Source organism: Crinia signifera, chromosome 2, assembly GCF_055691185.1.
Source record: "Crinia signifera chromosome 2, ASM5569118v1, whole genome shotgun sequence".
Classification (NCBI taxonomy): Eukaryota; Metazoa; Chordata; class Amphibia; order Anura; family Myobatrachidae; genus Crinia; species Crinia signifera.
The window spans coordinates 329663912-329689046 of NC_139218.1; the positions used below are offsets into that span (position 1 = coordinate 329663912).

The 25135-nt window shown below is 45.8% G+C and overlaps 1 protein-coding gene across 3 annotated transcripts in view; it reads left to right on the forward strand.

Moving 5' to 3' along the window:
• ARHGEF25 (Rho guanine nucleotide exchange factor 25) overlaps positions 1-16173 on the forward strand; it is a 285560-nt gene extending 269387 nt beyond the window's left edge. For all 3 annotated transcript variants that reach the window (XM_083169398.1, XM_083169399.1, XM_083169400.1), the window contains 6 exons: positions 1666-1743; positions 3467-3658; positions 4384-4564; positions 7619-7839; positions 8395-8544; positions 9803-16173. In XM_083169398.1, coding sequence (XP_083025524.1) covers positions 1666-1743; positions 3467-3658; positions 4384-4564; positions 7619-7839; positions 8395-8544; positions 9803-9907 — 927 coding nt within the window. In that variant the 3' untranslated portion in view covers positions 9908-16173. The remainder of the gene's footprint in view (positions 1-1665; positions 1744-3466; positions 3659-4383; positions 4565-7618; positions 7840-8394; positions 8545-9802) is intronic.
• Positions 16174-25135: the final 8962 nt, after the last annotated feature.

Consider the following 25135-nt stretch of genomic DNA (forward strand, 5'->3'; position numbering starts at 1 on the left):
AGGAACCATAAGGAAAAAATAGTCTGAAGTTGGGTCCCAAACGGACAAGAAATTAAATTTGGGGTTGGATTAAATTAAAACTAATAAGAAACATAGCAAATAGCGCTATAAATAATTACCTATTTCTGCCTGTACATATATTATTTTTGTCTTCTGCTGAATGTACCTAGAAACACGCAGCATTGTTATTGTGTGTACTGTAGGTTTTTTTTTTTTTGTTGTCTGTCTTATATGTTTATTAGAGCAAGGATGCTCCAAATTTTGTATTGTATTGTACGATCTTAACTTTGAAAATTGAAATAAAGAGATATTAAAAAAAAAAAAAACACACAAAAAATTAAGCCCCATACACACTAGACCAGTGTTTTTCAACCACTGTGCCGTGGAACACTAGTGTGCCTTGAGCTGTTCTCAAGTGTGCTGTGCCCCCAGATCTAGAGATGCCCAAACCAGTTTATAGCCAAGTTTATTGCAAAACTTGGGGACTCCGCACACTTAAATAAGTAGAGGTAGGGGTGCCAGTCCAGGCTTAATTATAAGAAAACAATATATCCAGGGATATAGACAGAACAGCACTCCTCTTTAATGTGAATCCATCACAGAAGATTTTTATTTATCAAATCACTGAGCATCAGAATACAAAAAGAAATGCTAATCAGCCCAAAACGCCAATGCTTATTGAGGGTCACAAACATATTCACCCATCCTTGGCATGGCTAATCAAACAGTCGGCAGTCGATGAATCCATTTTGGCATCACGTGCCAAAGTTCCAAATGTGTATTCAATGTTAATACAAACAGTACCAACGTTTCGGGGGCTGGCACGCCCCTTTGTCAAGGTTGATCTGCATGTACAATCAATGTAGGAATTCAAAAATGACCCGCGGTAGCACGCATTAACAATATTGAGCATACACAATAAGCGATATTACAAATGATATCCCAGCAGTGAATGATAATTTTAAAACCTTACGGCTGTATACCGGCTCAAATGACTACAAATAGTCGTATTTGTAGCCATTTGGCCTTAGTAAATTTCCCCCACAGTGTCAGATAAAGGGGGAAATGTAATAGGATGAGAGCATCAGAAAGTGAGAGATTTGGTAAGAAATCTCCAGTTTATTTTTAATGAGGCAATCATTTACACTGCAACACCGGTTTGAGTTTGCAGTGTAAATGATTGCTGCTTTATAAAAAACGGAGAGTTCTTACCAAATCTGTCACTTTCTGATTCCTCTCACCCTATTACATTTCCCCCATACCGTTTGTAGCAGAAGACATTTCAGAGTTTTAAATGGCCAAGTCAAAGTCCATACCTTATCCAATAGAACCAGAAATGATATCCATTAATTCAAACTATTTTGTAGGGAGAAATAGGTCAAATGTTCTGGCATGCCTGTATGTTACCATAAACATCTCTGCTCATGGGATCCAGAAGCTACTCTAACCTAGCAGTTCACATACATATATACCTAATGAAAAGTACATCCCTTTGTATGCTATTTAACATTCTAAAAGGTCCACAGAGTTTCTAGCGGTGCTGTATCAACTTCCTGGGGATCCTCATAGTACCATACCACTTATTCATGGTGAAGTCATTGATAGACCTGCCCAATGGCTGCACACACTGGAATTACATTGTATCTGTGATCATTGTTGTTGCAGAAAGCTGTGGAAGTGATGTGTTTTGTCCCTAAACGATGCAATGACATGATGAACCTTGGCCGGCTGCAAGGTTTTGAGGTAAGATTCCTTTCTTGTTTATATGATAATGAATGGACATAGGGAAAGCCGTGCATATGAAACTTTAATGCATTTATTGTATAGACTGGGGTCCCATTCTCAAAATATATCTCATTATAGTATCCCGGGGCATTTTTTCAATCCCGGGATTCGGGATTGAAAAATGCTCAATCCTGGGACTGGCTTTGAAAAATGCTCAATCCCGGGATTGGCTTTCCTAATAGAAAAACTCCCTGGCTGCCCCACATTTACTTACATGCAGGTGCAGCTTGGTTGCCGGGTGGATGGGCGGTCAGCTTCAGGAGCCGGGTTGGGGGATGGGTGGTTCACGCTGCTGCTGGCTGGCTAGTTGGGCGGGCGAGCGAGAGGCGTGGCTTCTTACTGCTGGGCGTGACCTGCCTGCACAGCGTGACCTCTGATCTGCGCAGTGCTGCTCTGCCATTAGACTGCATGCGCAGTCTAACAGTCTAATCCCGAAATCCCGGGATTGGAATCTCGGCCTTTTGGGGGCCAAATCATGGGATCCCGCAGATCACGGGATTGGCCACCCTAATCCCAATATTGCAAACTATGGAAAAATCCAATCTCTGGGGACAGGCAGCCAGCACATATATTACAAACATTATTGCATCTACAACATGTGTATACTGTATGTGGTAACAAGCCGCTTCCCCCCCAATTCTGCAAAGTGTGGTATGCGCTGAAGTATGGGCAGCAGTCACCACTGGTGGTAATCGATATATATATATATATAGTCCAGCGGTGATTGGCACTCAGGACGATGAATACAATAGACCGCGGTGCCTTCCAATAGGGTAGATATAGCAGCAGAATCTCGCCTATACCTTGTTGCAGGAATAATTGAGAAAGGAGGCGGCACTCCAACGGATTTGGTAAAGGTGAAAATATATTTGAGCAATTTTACAGCATAATTACAGTGCAGCCGACAACGTTTCAAGACCTGTGCGGTCTTTTCATCAGGTCATGCATAAGGTGCAAAATGGTAACAAGTGGTTTGTTACTACTTTGCACCTTATGCATGACCTGATGAAAAGACCGCACAGGTCTTGAAACGTTGTCGGCTGCACTGTAATTATGCTGTAAAATTGCTCAAATATATTTTCACCTTTACCAAATCCGTTGGAGTGCCGCCTCCTTTCTCAATTATTCCTGCAACAAGGTATAGGCGAGATTCTGCTGCTATATATATATATATATATATATATATATATATATATATATATATATATATATATATGTACCCAAGCATTCAGGGGACATTGGCAAGTTTGAGAATAAAGCTGAAATAACAAAGTAGGTGGTAATGGCTAAAAGTAAAGTTGAGAGGGATACAAGCTGGGAGGCAGGTAAGGGGGCGAGCCTTATTCGTACACCAGTAGCAGTTGACTTCTAAGAGCCGTAGATTGTACAATAGATGTTATTGAAGTGAATGACTGAAGTTCAATGCGATTTTGAATTATTTATTGATATTATTGTAGAATGAGACCAGCATTGGATATTTATAGTTCTATACCATAATTGTAATTAACTATTGCATATTAAATATGCTTTTCATGCGGAGAAGTGTAAAAACCCTCAGCATCAAAATATGAGTCCATGGAAGTACAGTCCATTGGGACTCCAATATAAAGTTGGGAGTCATGCTGGACTGAGTGGGGCTTTTTTCACATTTGTGAACCTTCTCATTCTGCCTCCTTCCTAGGGAAAGCTCACAGCTCAGGGGAAGCTCCTGCAACAAGACACCTTCGCTGTGACAGAGCAGGACTGTGGTTTCCTGGTGAGGGGAAAGGAGCGCAGGGTCTTCCTTTTCGAGCAAATCATCATCTTTAGCGAGCCCATTGATAAGAAGAAGGGTTTCTCATTGCCTGGGTACATCTTCAAGAACAGCATAAAGGTGAGTACCAGCCATTGAGCTCTGGTATAATGACAAGCGCCTGGGGCTACATGTAATACAGTATACAATTATTTACCTGTTGTTTTGCTTATGTAATCCTTACCAAGCCCCCGAACTTGTACTGAGATTCCGAGTAACCCATTACAATTACTAGCTGAGTCATGCTGTAGGCTGCTTCAGGTAACATCACTTGTCCAATCTGGCATCAGCTAGCAGTTCTTGGAGATTGATTGTTAGTTTTGTAACTCAATTACAAGATGTACTTATGGGGGTCAAGTTAGGTCTCATTTAGATTAAACCAAGGTGATTTACTATGTTTTTAAAAACATCTGACCATTCTGGAGTCAGACGTTAGGGCAAGGAAACAGCTATGCTACTAATACTGCATAATTGCTCTGTACGGAGTGAACACTGCTGTGCATTATACAGTACATTATCCCTGTAGAACCGCGGCTGAGAGACCCGCTTTGCCAGGAATAAAGTGGCGGTAAGAGCCAGTGGTGTGGAAAGAAGCAAGCTGTAACTTTTATTGACCAGTACAGATGAGCACTTCAGTGTATTGTGTTCTGGGTAATGTGTTAAGTGCATTGATAAAAGTCCAAGTTCATCATTACAGTAGTTGCATTACTGGCATAACATGAGTGCTGTGTCCATGTTATTTGTTGTGTTAGGTGCAGAGCATTACTCCCATGTATTTATATCTGTATCGTGACTCCATTCTGCAGATCAGCTGTCTGGGCATAGAGGAATCAGGGGATAATGACCCCTGTAAATTTTCACTGACATCACGAGGTACAGATCGCAGCGTTGTACGTTACACCCTGCAAGCCTCTTCCCCCGAAATCAGATCATCCTGGGTCCGAGACATTGCTCAGATACTGGAGAGCCAGCGTAATTTTCTTAATGGTGAGTAGCTTCCATGCTGTAAAATATTAATAATTATTTATTATTACCAGTTATCTTTATAGCGCACACATGTTCCGCAGCGCAGTACAGAGTATATTTGAACAGTCACATCAGGACCTGCCTCAGTGGAGCTTACATTCATTCTAGGGTTTATTTAGTTGGGAGCCAATTGACCTATCAGTGGGAGGAAACCGGAGTACTCTAAGGAAACCCACACAAGCAGGACTGGAATATATATAAACTCCACTCAGTTAGGGCCATGGTGGGAATCGAACCCATGATCTCAGTGCTGTGAGGCAGTAATGCTAACCATTGCAACGTCCGTGCTGTAAATTAACTTTGTGTTGTGTATCACTGTGAGGTGGGATGGAATCCTGGTGCTGATTTTACCTGATTTCACAATTTTAGAAAAATGTCTCACACCGTTCATAAAGACACAAGACACACTGATTTTTATATAAAAAAATATTAAATCACTTTATAAAAAACAGATGGTCATTTAATCAATACACAGAATATCACTTAGAAATGTAATTATATAAAATAGCAGGAATCACGTCCACACTGAAGGATAGAAGCTGCTGGTGTCCCAGCATCAATAAGCAATGCAGTCAGTTAATGAATGGTTAATGGAATAGTGAGTTGTCAAATCCCATTGATTAGTCAGCCAGCAGTAATTTGTGCCAGAGAAAAAAGGGTTAATAGGCTTGCAGTAATATTTTGTTCCTTAGCATGTAAGCAGTCACGCAGTAAAGTGTTAGTTGCCAGTAGCCAAAGTGTAAATACGCATCTAATAGCATCTCAAACAATAGGAGAAATTTGGGCAATTAATTACTAAGTGGGCTCACCCAAAGGCCATAGGTCTGTGTCCACAGATATGTTGGTGCGGAAGCAGCTGCAAGACCCGTGATGTCATCACAATGAGAAAGCCGTGGCACAGTGGTGAACACGGGAGCCGGTATTCAAACTATTTTGGGTGCAATATTTAACTAAACGGTACTTGTTTCCTAGAACGGCGCCCATTGCGGGCATCGCATGTACATCGCATGCCATTATAATGGCATGCGATGCGACCAATGCGATGTCCGAGATTTTACATAGAAATGCATGGTAAAATGTAAATCGCGTCGGTCACATCGCATGCGGCCAAAAAAATCACATGCGATGCGACCGACGCGATTTCCGATTTTACATAGGGAACAATGTTAAATGGCCCAATTGATACGATTTTACATAGGGAACAATGTTAAATGGCCCAACAGACCCCAAATAGCCACCCTGAAGTGTGAAATGGCCCCCCCAATTGTTAACGCCACCCCACGATCAACGTCAACCCGAAGCGTGGCGAGCGTAGCGAGCCCGCGAGGGGCGGCGGTACGCGTCCTCCGACCTTTTCATACTCCCACTATCCACGTCGGCGTGGAGTTGAGAATAGAAAGTGTGGCGAGCGCAGCGAGCCACCGAGCCCGAAGCGTGGCGAGCGCAGCGAGCCCCGCGAGGGGACACGGAATACGAGCTCGAAGCGTGGCGAGCGCAGTGAGCCCCGTGAGGGGATGCGGAATACATGTTAAGTAATCCTTGTCCGCTCGCCACGCTTCGGGCTCGGTGGCTCGCTGCGCTCGCCACACTTTCTATTCTCAACTCCACGCCGACGTGGATAGTGGGAGTATGAAAAGGTCGGAGGACACGTACCGCCGCCCCTCGCGGGCTCGCTGCGCTCGCCATGCTTCGGGTTGACGTTGATCGTGGGGTGTCGTTAACAATTGCGGGGGCCATTTCACACTTCAGGGTGGCTATTTGGGGTCTGTGGGCCATTTAACATTGTTCCCTATGTAAAATCGCGGTAATCGCGTCGGTCGCATCGCATGCGATTTTTTTGGCCGCATGCGATGCGACCGACGCGATTTTTTTCCTTGCGATGCCTAAAATCAAAATCGTGGGCGCCGTTCTAGGAAACAAGTACCAACTAAACTTCAAATAATTGACTTGGCTGAATTTATATTTTGAGGATCGCTCACAGCAATGTTGGCACTCAGAGGGTTAACTACTTGCCTACTGGCATATGTAAATCGGGCCTCATTATCTTCAGAGTCCTGTTCCTCTACTAATAAGTGCTTGGTGTTAGCACTAGTACCAGATGCAGTGACATAACAACGTCATCCTGTGCTGGTGTTCTTCTACGCCTATGAAGGGATTCACCCATCAAATCAGTCTGCACCCCTCCCGCTCTCCTGTGAATATAAATATGTGACTTCATGTATGATGCAGTTTTGTTGTGCAGGAATTATAGTTTTGGCTTCCAGTGGCTGATGCTACCGATGAGGTTTTATTAGTCAGGTCAGTCTTGTCTAATGTAAATATGCAATAATAGTTCCAATTATAGGATCTTATTCAGATTCATTAGGTTCTCCGTGCGTTTGCATTTCTGTGCATGTGCGTGCACCCACACCACACTTTCGGTTCGCTTGGTGCACGCACCCTACACAGCGGGTGGGGGCGGAGAAGGGCGGGGTGCACCGGACAGCCCCATTAGCGTATGGGAACGCCCAGCGTTTCATGGGCATTCCCATGAGAATGCTGGGCGTTCTCAGGCTAATGAGGCAGTGACGGACATGTGCACAGGGCGCCCGCAGTTTAGATTCTCCCCGTCTGCTAATGGGGTGGCGTCTGATGGACTCACAAGGCTGCGAAATTCACAGCCTTGCAAGTCAATCAGAATAAGGTCCATAGTTCTGTAATTAATTAAGATTTGCATTTGTGTGTATGTTCTGTATGTCAGATTTGCAGCACATGAACTGCATTGTAGTGATTTAACCTTCCAGACCTGCACCGTGTATTTAGCTGTATGAGGATTGCAGCGTGGAGGCGTTACAGATTACATTACTGTGTCTGAGTTTGCTGACATTTCAGTAAACTCTGATATACATACAGTCTGACAGAAATATAATCTAAAAGTACAGTAATTACCAATAAGCAGTGATAACCGTGTAGTTTGTATAATAAAGCACAGTGTCGTGTTTATCTCTAAATGTCCCCTGTTGTCTCCATTTCCAGCACTTCAGTCACCTATTGAGTACCAACGAAGAGAAAGCAAGTCCAATAGTCTTGGCCGATCCAGTAACAGCAGCATGATAGAGACGGCCCGCGGGGGTCTCCGGCCTCATTCTTCTGCCTCCATGGATAGAAATAGAGTCCCCAACCTCAAGTCCTACAATTCCTCCCTGCCATCCCTTTATTTGCCCAGCAACCCTCGAGAAGGTCGGTTTGGAAACAAGGTAAACACAGTCTTCCTCAGTATCCTGAAGATTAATGGTATGATTGTGCAGTGTCCATGTGTGCGGCATTTGCCGGTATTGCATCTGTGGCTTTATACAAATTCCACTACAAGCCCTTCCCTTGTGCACAGACAAGCATCAGTATGTGCAAGTGCTGAGACGCCCACTGTCAGTGTCAGATGCTCATATGCCGCTTGGTATGTCCAAGCCCCATGTTAGATGCAGACTCTCCATCAGAGTGTGGCATTGATTGTAGAAAACTTCATCGGAAACCACAACCACTTCCGCAACACTCCCATTACAGGCCCACAAGACGGGTCATCCCTGAATGTGTGAACTGTCACTACGCTGGATCACACATTACAATTTCATTGCACCGCAGTCAACTGCGACTGTGTATATGTGCACACACACGCACACACACACCATGTGACGCATATGCTGTGTAACTCTTTTGCAACTTTATGAACAGCATAAGTCCCTACGTTATGTGTTCTGCATTTAGTTCTATATAAAAGATATTACTGATCCTGTAATTTTTCTTATATCTTACAGGTTCACCCCCCTCGAAAGAGTTCCCACTCAGATGTCCTTCCCCCAGCAGTCCTTACCCCAGCGCACATCAACCTTGATTTAAATCATCATCCAGAGTCCTCCGCATCTTCTGTCTCCAATGGAAACTCACAGAGCGACCCTACCAGCCGGGTAAAAAGCAGCCAAATAAATCAGGCAGGTCCAAACTATGGCCCTCCAGCTGTTGTGAAACTACATGTCCCAGTATGCCTTGCAATAGCTTTAGCGTTGCAAAACAGTGGCATGGCATGCTGGGACTTGTAGTTTCACAACAGCTGGAGGGCCATAGTTTGGACATGCATGAAATAGATGTATTATGGAGTTGATTTCAAAAGTGCACTGAATGTGCAGTGCAAAACAATTTGGGGGGTATGCAATGTGTCGCCGCTATTCCCGACGGGGGAAATAGTGGCGGAACCTTATTCAATGCTGTCGTTAGCGATAGCATTGAAGAGGGATCACGGCAGAACGAGCTGTGGGGCTCGTTCTGCAGATAATGGTCCCAATGGATCTCCACGATCTATCCCCCATGTCCCCAGCCTTCCATAAAATATCCCATACGTTCATGGTGGACTGGACAGACACAATACTTTAAAAGAAAAAAGTGACGGCAACGTTTTTTGACACACGGTTGCCATATGTGCAAACCCTGTCGTCGTCCCGTCCCCCCCCCTGAACATTTTTCATTTAATTAAGTAATGATCCCCCTTTTTAGTATTGCATTGATGTTGTCTGATTTTGTCCGGCTCTTCCTGTATTAATGAACCTGCAATATGTTATTATAGCTAAGTTTACTGTCATACTTTATTTGTTGTCTTAAATGGAATTGAATATATTATGTGATTGTTACATTTAAATAAATGAGCCTTTAGTAAATTTACCCCCACTTTCCACTCCTATGAGAGCCCAGCACACCATAAAAGTCCATATAGGTTTGCAGAGGGGAGGAAAACAAGTGAAAAAGCAATGTGCACATATACTTTCTATGGCTCAGTGTGTTGTGTGCTCATAACAAATGTGCTAAATAACACACTATTGGCATCTGTACCTCAGGTGACGCCCTCTTCAGGAGGGGCTGAGAAAAGGGACATGAGGTCCTAGATATGTGGACTGTCCCCGGAGCCCTCTCCTACACTGTGACAGCAGCGGGTGCTGCATGGAATGTTAAAGTGCAGCAACAAGCTCCATTCACTGAGGAGAAGTCAGCACTTTGGGGTCACACCCAGATGCAGCCCGCACCCCCTAATGACACCCCTACGACACATCATTGTAGATTGCTCTATTATTCCAGAAATGCAGCATTTGAATACATTTCCATCTACCATTTTGCTATAATGGGCAGTAATTATTAGAGTGTGTTTTATTGATATATTATTTCTCTCTCCCCCAGAAACTAAGCACCTTGTCAAGGGAGCTCCCGGGATATACTTCTCCCTCGGATGAAGTGAGTATACCTGCTCCTCGGCTGGCCAAGTTGGACGAGGATGAACTGTGAACTTTGTCCCAGCATACAGGGGTGTCTTGTGTAAGCATTCCCCGGGTTTTTCTGGATGCAGCTGTAACTGAACACCAGTGGAGAGGAAACTTCTGCTCCTGTGCTTGGAACAGGGTAAACCAGTGAGAAGAGAACTCACCTTTTTGCCTTTTCCATACTCAACACAGTCTGCAGTTTGATGTCTGCTCTCTGAGGAATAACAATAATAGGATGGCTTTCTTATATATGTCCAACCAACTCCCAGAACTGCTTGGGTGACCTTTCATTCTTTGTTCACTTTGTGCTCAAACTTATGAAGACTCATTCTAGACTTGACTTGAGAGAGTGACTGGAGGAACCAGATGACTGGTGTATGCCACTTGGTGGCAATGGGTTAAAACAAATGTAACAAATGTATTTTTCCATGCCTAAGGGATGTTACCATTTCACCCATTTCCGAATTCAGCAGGGAGCAAGTTCCAACTCTACGACTTACTTGACAATCATAAAAACTGCTCAGAGTGCTAAAAATGTGACTATCACAAGCTGAGGGCGCACTGTGCATTACCTGAGTGTAAGTTGTACCCTTCACTCTGACACTACGCAGGTGTGTATTGTGCTCTCTATGCCAGGAAAATTTGTCAGTAACCTCCATAGACAACTTTGTCAGATCAGTGACTCTACCTACCTGTTCTAACTCTCCATAAAGCTTGCAGTTCAGCATCAATATAGAGACAATGTACCTGATCAGCTCTGCATAACGTTCACCGATTTAACACTTAATGTGCCGGCACACACACTTTGGGCCAGGGTCACACACTATGCCAATATTTGCATAATTGAGCATTTTTTTGCAACTGCTCAATTAGTTGCAAATCTCCTGTGGCGCATATGTTACACAGAATATACGCACAAACATGCTGCTGTGATCATTGCAGACAGTATCAGATATGTGGTAGAAAAGTGATGGACAGTCACTGAAAGGCGGATAAATTAGCTGCCTCACGGGCAAGTGATGGGGATCTAGCCGGAGTGACAATGCAAGCGCTCAGACTTACTCGTCCATAGGGCCAAGTGTGCGTCTAAAGAAACACCGACTGTATTACAGAGTGCAGAGATGCTCAAAATGGGCGTCTCAGTCCTTGCACAATCAGGCGCACACTTGTACCCCAGAGGAACGGCTAATACTAGCATTTGCATATTATTGCAGCATCCACCTCTGGATAAGGCCCATTTAATGCACTCTTGTTTGATGTTTATGCAACCGGCAACTTCCTTGGTCCTTTGTGAGTTTAAATGAACCAAGACCATAGGAACTGATTTTTTTAAGTTGCTCACCGCACCCTCCCCCACACTCCCACCCACCCACCCATCCACATGACTTACAAAATGGCATTAGAAATATATTCAATGACTCTGAGAGCACAATTATTGGGAAGTCATGAGCAGCCACAGAGCTGGGCGATATGCCCAGAGCCATATACCCAGCATGCACTGCCAGTCAGATCTACAGACTCTTGGATATTTGCACCTATGCTTGACACTTATCAATGCGTAACACTACATTTAAGCTTATGCGATAGCTATTACAGTACATTGTCCCTGTCATCTTGCTGAACCATTTGAAGGTGATTTTGAAATTAAATGTTTGCACACAACCTGTGTTATGACCAAAAATTGTATATGAATATTGTTATATATATGATCAATCATGTTCTTAATTTAAATGGCCACTTCCTTCTTCTTCTAGCCAGTTGTATCTGTATATAAAAAAAAAATTCATAAAAAAAAACAGAAAATCATATGATCAAACATCCCAAAGAAATAAAGTATAAGGGACTAGTATGTGCGGGTCCCAGCTGTGCAGCAATATCTCACATATATTTAATGCATTCAGGGTTGTTAGGAATACTCTGCTTATAATAGAGGTGGGCACACATTCACACACAGTATATCTTGCACACAGAGACAATTATGAAGTCATGTCAGCCAAAGAATGGTAGTACATAGCCATCCACGCACCTGAGTCAGTGTGGTAGGGGAAATGTTGGTGATCCTCAGTCTACTCTTTGCTTTCAGAAAACTGAACAATCACTTTTTTCCAGCCACCTTGAAGTTTGCTCCCCATTGGCTCAATACATACTGTGTATGTCAGCAGCCAATCAGGATTGTTTTATTTTTGTAACGTAAGTCATGTATAGGAGATAGATTATTACCACGGTTCCTTGTACATCTCGCCAGTGCAAGGAAAATAAACTCAAATTCCAAAGGGATTCTACCCCTTCAGCAACGTAAGCCATAGTCTAGATATACTATGGGTGCAATAATGTCATATATATATCCAATCTGAAGATTTTATCCTATGTAACAAGTGTTCCATTTTACCCCATAAGCCATATTTCATACAGAATTTTACCAAATAATGGGATTTATGCAATTCACATTACAGTGAGGATTTGTAGCAATGAAAGGAAGCTAGGCTATGTCAAATCATACAAAAGGTAAGCAGCTGTTAAAAGAGGTGACTTGAGCATACTTTTGGGAATAAACTCTACATTATTAAATATTCCAATGGTCCCTTTATAATTCCCTTTGTTAACACATGTAAACATTTGTGTTTCCTAATTGGAGGGTTTTCTGCCTGTACTCAGACTCTTCTATAAGTTAAGGTGCAGTAGTTGTGGCATTGGGCAGTATTCAATGAGATTTTTCTCCTTGCATGACGAGAGTTTTTTTTTCTCTTGCCATGCACTCGCCGTGTTTTTACGGAGATTCTCCATGTTTGGAGATTCTCCATCATGGGTCTTTATACACTATTCAATGTCGCAGGGGCCCGTTGCCCCTCACGGCGAATCTTAATGCCTGCAGCGGACGAGCGTCCGCTGCAGGGAGCCGTGGGACGGTGGCAGGCAGGGAGATTGAAGTCTCCCTGCCTGCCCCAGAACGTATGTGGAGGGGAAGAGGGCTCTCGGGGACGCAGGCAGCACAGGGTGCCCCCCCCCAGAGCCAGCAGGGGACCGGGTATATTCACTGCTCCCGGCATATGTAATGATCGGGTGCAGTGAATATATGAATATCTAATGAGCGGCTCTCGGCTCTGGCCCCCTGTTGGCTGTTATGTGTAAAAAAATAATAATAATTTTAAATTAAATATATATTCATGTGCTATAAGCACATGAATAAAAATAGCATGCCCCTTCACAGAATAAAATTCCTGATTTTTTTTACACCAAAATTTAAAAAAATAACTTTTATTTTAAGAGTTCACATTCCACTTCTCCAGGAAAAGATGGAGAATTGCTACATAGAGAGACACGGCGAAAATCACTTAGAAAGACGGCGAAAATATCACATTGAATAGGGTGGTTCACTTTTTGAGACCAAAATTCTCCGTCCAATGCGAAAAAAGCACAAATTCTCCATAAAACACGGAGACTTTTTCTTATTGAATACTGCCCATTGAATTTGTGTGAACCACTGGTGGTGGATCAGAGGGTGGCATATCATAATAAATCAAGGGTTGTACATGTGTCCCACAGATAAAGCCGCAATACGTGTTTAGAAATACATGTAGCCCCTCCCCTATATTCAGAGTTGCTCGTACCTCAGTAGTTGGACCGCCACCATTGTTGAAATGTTGACATTCAATATGTCAGCATGTGTAGATTCACTTGTAGACAGTCTGCATGGACAGGACGGCTGATGGGAGAGAGTTAGGGTTAGGCTGCAAAGGGTGAGGTTTAAGGTAGGGCACTTTGGGAGGGTTAAGGTTAGGCTATGAGAGGGGTAGGTTAGGGTTACACACTAGGAGAGGGCTAGGGTTAGGCTAAGAGAGGGGTGGGGGTTAGGGATAGGTTGTGGGAGAAGAGGTTAGGGTCAGGCACGACGAGGTAGGTTAGAGGTTGCAAGATCTGTTCACAAAGCGACTACTGAGCAAATTACACTGTCCTGTTATATTATATACTATGTTGTCTGGTATAATACATACTATTTCTGGTTTCCAGAACTGGCTCAGATAAACTGTGGAGCTGTAGATGTTGTGGGATACAGTTCTCAGCATGCCCTGGCAGCTATAACTTACAGAGCATGCTGGGATCTTTAGTTCCACCACAGATGAACCCGCATTTCAGAGAATTCAATTGCATACTGTCCACAGGAATCCTACAATTATTTATGTCACAGATGTTGGAGTTAATCAAGTACATCCTTAATTGTGTTTGCTCTTCCTGCATATAAATATATGTATATGTCTTTCACATGCTGGTTTGCATAGTGCTCTATGCTTGCTCATGAAGCAAACACACATTTGCGCCTATACAGTCCTGCACACATTTATGTGCATATCCTTACCACTGGAGAGCAGAGCTTGCTTAGGATCCAGACTGTCCCTAGGCACAGCATTATTGGTTACCCCCTTTCATGTCACTGCCTACTTCATGTTTAGGGTTCCTGACCATAATAGCAGCTTTCCCCTCCACCACCACAATTTACTGACCATTACTATTTTCTACATTATAATTTATAAAATGAAACAATAAATGGTAATGTAGAAAAAAAAAGAATCACCTGGCTTCATATGGCCAACAACCTATCAGGGCTCTTATGCAAATGAGCATGCTGATCCGCCCCCCAGCAAGTGTCACCCCTAGGCAAGTGCCTCACATGCCTAGTGGAAAATCCACCACTGCTGAAGAGGCAGGAAGGGACATTCTCACTTATGTAATGGCTTTCTGGTCCCCACTACAACACAGCTTTTACAAAGTCAACTAAAAACCCTGGGGAAGGTATACCTCCTATGAGTTTCATTTTAGGCCCAATCCATATAATGCTTCACTCCTGTCCCTGGCTGACATTCCTATAGCCTTCAAGCTATCTGCTTATAAATCCAGCCCACATTTCACAGATGGGTGTGGAGGCATCACAGAGGTGGTGTTCTGCCCTCGGCTTCCTTATAACCCCATCCTAGCACCTGTCACTGATGCACTGCAGAGCTGCAGTGGGAGGAAATACCCTCCATACTGACCAGCGATTGGGACAGCGATGCAGTCCTGACATGGGAGTGGTACAGAGCCCACAAATCAGTAATGTCCTGCCAGAAATTGGGAGTTATGCCATTCATATTGGGCATCCAAGTGTCACACAGGGGAGACGGTAATTTTTGGAATGAAATTATTTGTATATACTTTATCTATTCGCATTGAACTCATCCCCATTTTGACAGCCTCCAGCTGTTGTAGGCAATGGGTATTCTTTACTATCACTTTTATGAGGTTGCTCGTAGAAAGGTGTTCACGAAATAAAAATGGCTCATATTGAATTACAAGATGTATGATAAATTTGATCTGGCAGCAAATAGTTTATTTTTGATAAAGCTGTAGTTCTCTTCCACACGTTATCATTCTGTTCTTGTTAGTTTCAGTTTCTGTTTGTGTTGTTGCTGTGCTGCGGCTACCCTACAACTTTGCATGATGTTTTAATGAGTTTCTATAGCATGGGGTCCTGTTAGAGCGCCTCATGTCAGCTGTAAAAAAATAGATGAAGATGCTTTCCTCAGCATGTGTCCCATACTTCTCTGTGAGAGCAAAGGACGGGCAGTGTGTATATTGAATTCTTTAAGCTGCTCTTTATAGAATACCAGTGCAAGGAGTGTGAGAGCCAGAACCCTTTGTGTCCAGAACTATGTTCTGTTTGAATGATATTTATTGTCAGACTTAGCCAGCCCCAGGCACTACAGCTGCAGTTCAACTACAAGTTCCAGCATGTTGCTGGCAGTCGCTGGGGAGTCACAGGCTGCTTACCTCTGCATTAGGAAATACAACCTCTGCCGTTCACACCAGAATGCCAGCCGTTGCCTAGCCCCAAGTTCATCCAATTATCCTCGGTAAGATATTGCTGTGAGCTGTGCACACCTGTCTTTACAGAAAAGTGAATTGTGGTGTCACTGCACAACCACCTCACTGAGATTTTGAGTTTGTGGGTGCCACAGGGTGTTTATTTCCTACACATAGACATCATTAGCAGGAAAGTCATGTTATATTGGGGAACCCACAGAAGCGCACACACAAAGAACCCTTCTGTTGCCGGCCTCTCCTCTGCCCTCTGGGGGCAGGCCATTGTATAATAATCTTGTATTTGCATGTTTCATGGAATGCTGTCAGATCTCAGCACTATCTTGTAAATGGAGGCTCTGTGTGGGAAGGGTAACAGGGAAGGGGGGTGCAGAATATTAGATGTTTTTGTTAACTAATAAAGCTTTTGTTATATTAAAGATGGACTTTCATATCCTGGCCTGGTGTCTTTTTTTCTCCTCTCAAACATTCCGTTTTGTTTACACATTGGGGGATTTTTTTAAACTTTGTGGGCAGTAATGTTAAGGTGGCCATACACAGGTCCGACTTGTCTAAGGCTCAAGTCTGTTTACCCTTGAACTCCCCCCGGGAGGGCTCAATCCAACTTGGCCCTTGGTGTGCCATTGTTTACGTGCAAAAAAATTATATGGAATTTATTGCATTTTCAAGGGAAATTGTGTTTGATACATCTCGGGTGCTAAAAAGCACTTGTGATGTGCCACTGATGGTCCGATTTATCTTTTTCTTCGGATCCGATCTGATGTCAGACACCTCCGATTTGGGCCGATTTCACCCGTTGGAATCGATGAATCGGCCCAAATCGAACCTGTGTATATGCACCTTTAGCTTTGGCAACCTAGTCTTTAAATAGGATTAGAGAAATTACAGAATTGTTTTCTTTATAAAGGTACAGCTTTGCGTCCAAACTTGGAGACAGACACCACAGTGATGTGACAAGATGCTAATGCCGCAGGAGGCATCTTAAGGGAAAATATGCCTCCTGCCGGCATTAGAGATCCAGAAGGCGCAGCCTTCCCCCTTGGAAAAAGAAATAAGGAAATACTATGCGCTCCTAAGAAGGTAGCACTTGCAGTGGCGTAACAGAAAATTTAGCTCCCCCCCGCCGGGACAATATCGTCGCGCCCCCCCCCCCCCCCCGGGGAGCTGGCAGGGGGGTCCGGGCGGCGCGGGGGTACCTGTGGTCAGGGACTCGGGAGAGCCTGGAGGTCCCTGCGACGCTGATTATGAGTTGCCGGGGTCCCTGCAGCGAAGTGGAAATACTGCGCTGCCGCCGTGCGGCGGCGCGGGAAGCACTTCTGACTCTGAAAACACTGGGCGCATGCTGATTGGCTGAATCTCAGCCAATCAGTGTGCGGCCGCAGCCAGTGTTTTCAAAGTTAGAAGCGCTTCCCGCGCCGCCGCACGGCGGTAGCGCAGTATTTCCACTTCGCTGCAGGGACCCCGGCAACTCATAATCAGCGCCGCAGGGACCTCCAGGCTCTCCCGAGTCCCTGACCACAGGTACCCCTGCACCGCACGGACCCCCCTGCCAGCTCCCCGCTGCACCCACAAGCAGTGGGGAGCTGGCGAAGAAACAACAGCGCCCGCAGACCCCCGGCGCCTCCCCACCACCGCGGGGGCTGCGGCCCTTTAGTTACGCCACTGGCCACTTGCTGCAAAAGGAGACATTTATCACCCTCAGCAGTGCTGCAAAGGGAGACAAATATCTCTCAGCAACTGGTTCGGTTAGTTTTAAATGATTTCAAATCAAAACAGTGGGCCTGATTCAGGGATGTACACGAATGCTGCTGCAACTGCCATTCCATGCTCAAAGTGCCAACATATGCACATGCCAATATAGGCATTCCCCGCGTGTGTGAGGTGTGAATGGGAAAAGGGCTGTGCTAAAGATTAAATGTAAACCGCAGATCCATCAGCTGGTCTCCTCCTGCGCTCTCCTCCATCATCTAAATATCGGACCAACATCTACTGCTCAAGTAAGTCCTGGGTCTTTGCACTGGGGATCATCCATTTACCCATTGCGGATGCAGCCATATCCCATCCCAGCGGCCATTTTAGAACTCGTTTAGCAGATTCTGAACATTTTCATAATATCAACCATGACAGTGATGTAGGATGGTAGCTTTGTCACCACAATTTTCTTTTTATGGCAGTGTTACCACCCCATTCTATTCGGAAAAACTTAGCCACTATTCCTACATGGAGGAAGCACATTCGGAGTGTCGTTAGGGGGGTATTCAATCCCGGGTCACGACTGTCGTTACATTCCGACAGGCGTGACCCTGGCCAGTTTTAGTTTTGCTTGACTGCAAATCACCAGGTGGGATTCAATGTCCCGCCTGATTTTCAGTGAAAAGGAGGCATGTCCGTGTAAACGGCCGTGGGTTGTCCAGATCTGGCCGTGATAGCAACAATTCACGTCCGTTCTCTGCAAAATGGGCTGACAGGTTTTAAAGTCGGGCCCGCTCTGTCATATCTGCCTTCTCAATGCTGTCGGGAAAGACAGCATTGAATAGGTGCCCACCGCTATTTCCCCTGTCAGAGGATTGAATACCCCCGTAGTGGGGGGGATGGGGGGGGGGGGGTTGGGTAGGGAAAGGAGGGGAGGGGGTTTGTGTAGTGGTCTGTACTGCGTGTGTAAGCACTGTGATTAATGATGTGATGTACAGCCTTGTGTTAACCCCGTTCTTTCCACACCCATCCACCCTCCCCCTGCGTCCAACCCCCGTACCTCACCACACCACGGGTGCTCTTTTTCCACCATATCATATATGTAACCAAGGAGTCTGTACAACTCCTTTCCCCATCGTTTTCATCCCCTCCCCCTTACAGGGGGAGCACAGTACAAACCTCTTGTTGGCAACTTTTCCTGAATATCAGGGAGACTCCGTGAAAAAGCAGCAATCTCTACATCTCCCCAAATAGTCTAGCAGCCTAATACCCCTTTTACACCGCCGAAAAATCCGGGTCAGCGGCGGGTCAGACCCGGATCCTCGGCGGTGTAAATGGGGGGTATCCGTTTCCATTTACACGGGTCCTCTACCTAGGTCCTGACCTGGGTAGAACCCGGATGGGACCCGTGTAAATGGCGGTGTAAATGGTCCCGCTGCGGGTCCAGGCATCCGCAGCGGGTCCACAGCGTGCAGCGCTGGGGAAGCTGTCCCCAGGTGCTGCGGGAGGAGGGGGGTCCCTGCGGCTACTGAGGGGAGATGGTGTACCTGTCAGCGGCCAGCCTGACACGGCGCTGCCACTGCTGTATCTCCCACCGGCGGTCGGTCCTTGCGGCGGATGGACAGTCAGTGTCGGCGGTCCCTCTGGCGCAGGGGAGAGGGGGGAAGCTGTCCCCGGGTGCTGTGAGGAGGAGGGGGGGCCCTGCGGCTGCTGAGGGGAGAGGGTACCTGTCAGCCTGACACTATGATTGCCGGCGCTGCCACTGCTGTATCTCCCCCCGGCGGCAGGTCCTAGCGGCGGATGGACAGTCATTGTCGGCGGCCCCTCTGGCGCAGGGGAGAGGGGGGAAGCTGTCCCCGGGTGCTGTGAGGAGGAGGGGGGTCCCTGCGGCTGCTGAGGGGAGAGGGGGTACCTGTCAGCCTGACACTATGATTGCCGGCGCTGCCGCTGCTGTATCTCCCCCCGGCGGCCGGTCCTTGCGGCAGATGGACAGTCAGTGTCGGCGGTCCCTCTGGCGCAGGGGAAATAGTACTATTTACTGATTACACCTTACCCACATTAAAGGGTATGTCGCTGTCATGTAGCTTGGGATAGTGGCATTCCTACCCGAGTTAACACCAGATGCAGAGGGCTGGTTCATTTCACCAGTGAAAATTGGCGTGTCCACACTGGTGGAGGTATGGCCTAGCTGGTTTACTTCAATCTAGGGGTCCAGGACATGTGGGCTGCACTGGAGTCTTCTGTGGCTGAAGTGCTGGCTCCTACAATGTGACAAGATCCAGGTGCTGCACGTAATGTTAGAGTGCAGCACCCAGCTCCTGTTACTGAGGAGGAGTAAGCACCCCCCTAGTGTCACCACTAGTTGGGAAAAAATGATAAAATGAAAATGCTTTCAGAAGTAGGCAAGCAGGTAAGACAGCTGAAACTCAAGGGTAAATTTACTAAAATCAAATGACCGTGAAAGAGGCAACCTGACAATGACATTGGCTGAGTTCCGTAAACAAGTCGGTCATTCTAGCATCCGACTTTGGGGGCCACATGCACTGAGCTTCAAAAAGTGATAAAGTGAAGAGTGATAAACCAGCAAATCAGCTCATAACTGTCATTTTTAAACAGACTGTAACGTTACGGTTACAAGCTGGTTGTTTATCACTCTCCACTTTATCATTTTTTGAAGCTTTCTGCATCTGGCATGTGACTTTTTCAGGTCTGCTAAAACCGTCTCTCATTACATCCCAACCTACGTCTTTTTCCACTGTATTTTTGGAACCAACGCCAAGGGCTGGTTTTGTTTAGGAGGTGGGACCCGAGCTGTTTCTTTTGTACTTTTACATCCAGAAGCATAGCACAGATCTCACGTATCAGTGCGGGCTTCAGGTTCGGCAGCGGTTCGGTCAAACCCGAATCACTTCACCATCATAAAATACCAATCCCGAGAACGCGGAAGCGTAGTAAATAAGAACACAAAACAAACCCGATCACAGCTTAGTAACTTTTGCCAACACTGCATGTTTAAATGCTATTGAAGGCATTGTGATATCACTACCCATGTTTTGTCCCTGTGTATGAATCAATCAACCAACCCACGCCAAGTATTTGTGCCATCAGCCTCAATGCGGTTTGCAGCCAGGCTGAGGAATGGAAGGGATCATGATGCTTCTTAGTATGATTTTAGTGACAGCGGCATTCCCTTTGGAAGAAATGCAGCAGAGTGCCCATGGGGCAGCTCAAACCAGTCACTCACACACTGTACCTTATTGCAATACAAATATCACAATAGTTACACTGCTTTCTCAGTGGTGCTCTATCATCCGTAATCATTGTTTTATTATATTCATTTTATTCTGATATTTTTTTCATAAAAATATCGGTACTTGTTTCCTAGCACGGCCACACCGATTTACATCGGGGTGGTCGTGTCGGAAAAATCGGGTCGATCGCATCGCATGCGATTTGGTCGCATGCGATGCGATCGACGCGACCGACCGATTTTGGACCCGATTTTTTTTTTTAATGAAATGTAAACGCGTCCCTTCGCGGACTTCACAGGTGTCCGCGTCGCCACGGACACCTGTGAAGCCCGCGAGGGGACGCGTATAACTGTGAAGGTATCCGCGTCCCCTCGCCAGGCTTCGGGCTCGGTGGCTCGCTGCGCTCGCCACACTATTCTATTCTCAACTCCACGCCGACGTGGATAGTAGGGGAATGAAAAGGTCGGAGGACGCGCACCGCTGCGCTTGCCACGCTTCAGGCTGGCGTCTATAGTGGGGTGACGACGGGGACATCTATAATGTGAAATGGGTCATATTGGCCCATTTCACATTTTTCACATTTTTTCACTATTTCAATGTCAAAAAATATTTTAACATTGAACCCGATGGAAAAATCGGGGGCATCGCGTCGTGACCATTGTTAATGGTCCCGACCGACGCGATGCCCCCGATATTTTACCTTTCCCGACACGATTTCAATGTTAAAATATTTTTTAACATTGAAGCCTATGGGGAAATCGCGGGCATCGCGTCGGTCGCGTCGGGACCATTGTTAACGGTCCCGACCGACGCGATGCCCCCGATATTTTATCCTAGCCGGCCAAATGGACCTGATTTCAAAGGAAATCGGGTCCATCGGGGGTAATCGTGTACCTTAAGTTAAGGTACACGATTACTCCCGATTGTGGCCGTGCTAGGAAACAAGTACCAAAAATATCAAATGAAACATGCTCATGGCTGCTATAAAGAATATATGGTCCTACAGTATCATGGGAAGTTGTTTTCATTGTTGTTTTACATAAATAAGCAATTCATTGGAACTCCAGCAAGCAGCAACACAGTATTTGTTTGTATTCATTCAGCTGCCAGCACTCTGGCACCCTCTTGTGTTCAAAAGGTATCATCACATTTCCTACTGGCGAACTTTACATACAGTCTACTGTATTTACTGTATTTTATTCTTTTTGTCACTGTAATTTCACTGAGCTGCGTTCTAAAAGATAAAAAAAATTGCAAACATTTAGGCCCTTATTCTGATCTGGGCGGTACGGCCCGCGTGCGGCCGTACCGCCGATGTTTTCGCTCTGCACATGCGCAGAGGTCACTCTGCGCATGTGCAGGGGAAATCGCCGCACAAAAATTTTATACGCCGCAAAGGGGGCGTATAGGGGCGTGAGGGGCTTAATAGCCTCATTTACCTATGAATACGCCCAGCGTTTCATGGGCGTTCCCATGCAAACGCGGGGCGTATGCATGGTAATGAGGCTATGACGCCAGTGATGGGGGCGGAAAGCTGACATCGCCGGATGTCAGCTCTCCGCCCCCATACAAGCTTTCACACGGACGATTGTCCGTGTGGTCTAAGCTTGCGGGAGCTGCTGGAGCGTGCGGCCCTGCCTTCGATGGTCGCCGACCATCGAATGCAGGGGGCAGCTCCCACCATGGTGGAGGCGTACGCCCCACCATTTTCATGCGGATCGCCAGCCGTCCGCGTACGGACGGCCGTGGTGATCCGTATTGTAGGCGGGGATTGGTTTGTGCGGCCGGAGCAACGTATGCGGCTCCGGCCGCACAGATCAGAATAAGGGCCTTAGTGATATTCATTTTCCCTTTCTGGTTGTATATTAGTGAAAAAGAACGTTTTGGACATGCCATGAAAGAAGTATTTGTTTTTATACCTATCCTATGTAGATCCTAGGATACCTGCACATAAAACCATAGTTTCCTACCCTCCTGCATTCTGCAGGAGACTCCCTGAAATATCTGAAATCTCCCTCTCTCCCTGATTAGTCCAGCAATCTCCCTCATTTCACCTAGCCCAAATTACACTTACAGTTTGGGGGAAAAAATGACTGAGAGATAGATACATACATGTACATTGAGTCATCAGCACCATTTCCCAGCACTTTAGCAAGTATAGTAGCTCTTACTAATTGGGGCTCATCTACATTTGTATATAAATCTTTAAAAAAAATCTTCTCAGATGTAGCAGTACACAGCCACGCTTCTATGTGCCACGTTCACAATCTGTTCCCACAATCTCTACATACTGTATATGGAACTAGACACGCCCTTTGGGAGGAGCATGACAAGCGCCCTCAATGGGGCGCTGTGCAAAATTCTGCTACCAATTATAATCTCCCTGAAACTAGTTTTCAAATGTAGGCAAGTATGCATAAAACCCCTACCAACTATTACCATTCAGGAAAATACACGCACACTGCATGAGGTCCATAATGCACAATTTTGCATAATTTACAAAAACAAACATATAACATAGTTTACAAGTGTCATAATATTGCATTCATTTAACTCTACTACTGATTAAATCAAATTAGGCAGGGAGTGGTCAGGGGGCGGCTGCAGGGGAACTCCCAGCATTTTAGGAGTGTCCCCATAATATTGCTGGTAGTTTCCATGAGAATGCAGGCGTAGCGTTTCCTGCTCGGGACGAGCGGCTGACGTCTCGCGCCCGCCCCCTCTTCAGCGGATTCCGACGGAAATAAAAGTCAGTATAGACTGACTGTTATCTCAGAAGGGGAGAGAAATCATTCAAAGGTCTGCGACCATCTCCCCTTCAGCCACATGCGAGTGGCATGTGTTTGTGTACATCCCCTCCCATGTTACTGAGGGGATATGGCAGGGGGGGGTTGTTAAGCTACTCGCTAAGCAGCAAGCGACCGCTGATTAGTGATCGCTACTGAATCAGGCCCTGTGGGTGCTGGGCCAGCAACAGAAATTGTTCTCTGGGCCCCTTCGAACCCCACACCCATTGAGCAGTGTATTTTTATTACATTGCATATGGAGTAAGTTTTTTTCTTATTAAGAATAAAACCCCAGAGATATTTTATTGACTTTGCAATGTAATAACAGCCTGCGGCACTACTGCTGAGCACCGTGGCCAAACAGCATCTGTCCTTTGATATTACAGTTACATTGCATAGTGAATATATAATTATGTAGTGGGGTTTTCATAATTAATAACCGCCTGTTCATAAATGAGACTTGAGTGAGTGACAGCACTTCCACACTGTCACCATTACCATGCACCTCCCTGCTACCGCCGATGCCACTATCTAGGCTCCAGTCACCGCTGCCGGTGTTTTTGAGCAGTCCTGCTCCTCTTAGGTGGATAGACTGTCATCACTGCCGGAACAGAAAAGGGAAGGTGGTAGGGCCCAGTATCGTGCGTTCTGCCGTATGTCACGTGGTTACCAAACTCAATAGTATGGGGAGCTGCACAGGTGGTTATCCGAGGCCAAGGGGATTATTGGAGGGGAGACTGATACCCCTTTCAGACAGAAAAAAAGACCCGGGAATTTCCCTGCTCTTGCCGTGTCGACCCGGGTTTTTCTTCTGTCTGAAAGGGTCAACACGAGTCTAAAGTTCCGGGACTTCGACCCAGGTATTTACCTGGGTTTTTCCCGGGTCTGTATTCCAAAAACCCGGGTCGCCGGCTGTCTGAACGGAAACGACCCGGGTTTTTGGGATTATTACACATTGTTAGGCACTGATTGGCTCTCCTGGTGAGGTGCTGGCTGATTGGTTGTGAGGATAGGCTTCTCTGATTGGCTGGGAGGGCATGGCAATGGAGCTGGCCTCTGAGGTCATTAGGGAGCTGAAAAAAGGATAGCATGGCCCACTGGTAGAAGCAACAGGTGAGAGTTGTTGGCAGTGAGAGGGGAGGAGGATATCGGCAAACAGATGACTGGGACAGTCAAAGATGCCACAGTGTACTCAAACATTGCAAATATACTGACAGCCATGTGAGGTAACATGTACCTTCAAGTATATAAAAACAATAAAACTTGTTTACAACATATCCTTGTGTCATGCCATGGTTAATACAATGCAGTGAGCAGTCACCACCCACTTTTGGTGACCTCATCTCTGTGTGCCTTTAAAACTGTCCTATTCTTATGACACACAGAGTTTTGCAGGAAAAATCCAGCTTCTGTGTGAAAGGGGTCGACACGGGAAATACCCGGGGTTTTGCTCCTGTGTGAAAGGGGGTCAGCCCCTTGCTGCCTAGTTGTACCCAGGTTTTTGTATCCGGGAAATACCTGGGTTTTTGGGATTTTTCTGTCTGAAAGGGGTATGAGTAAATTCCCTTCTATGAATACAGGCAGGTGGGTGGCAGCAGGCTGTCATGTTTAATGGAGCTGAAGGCTGTTTTAAGCTTGAAGCAATATAAGAGCCCTGACTTAGGGTCAGCA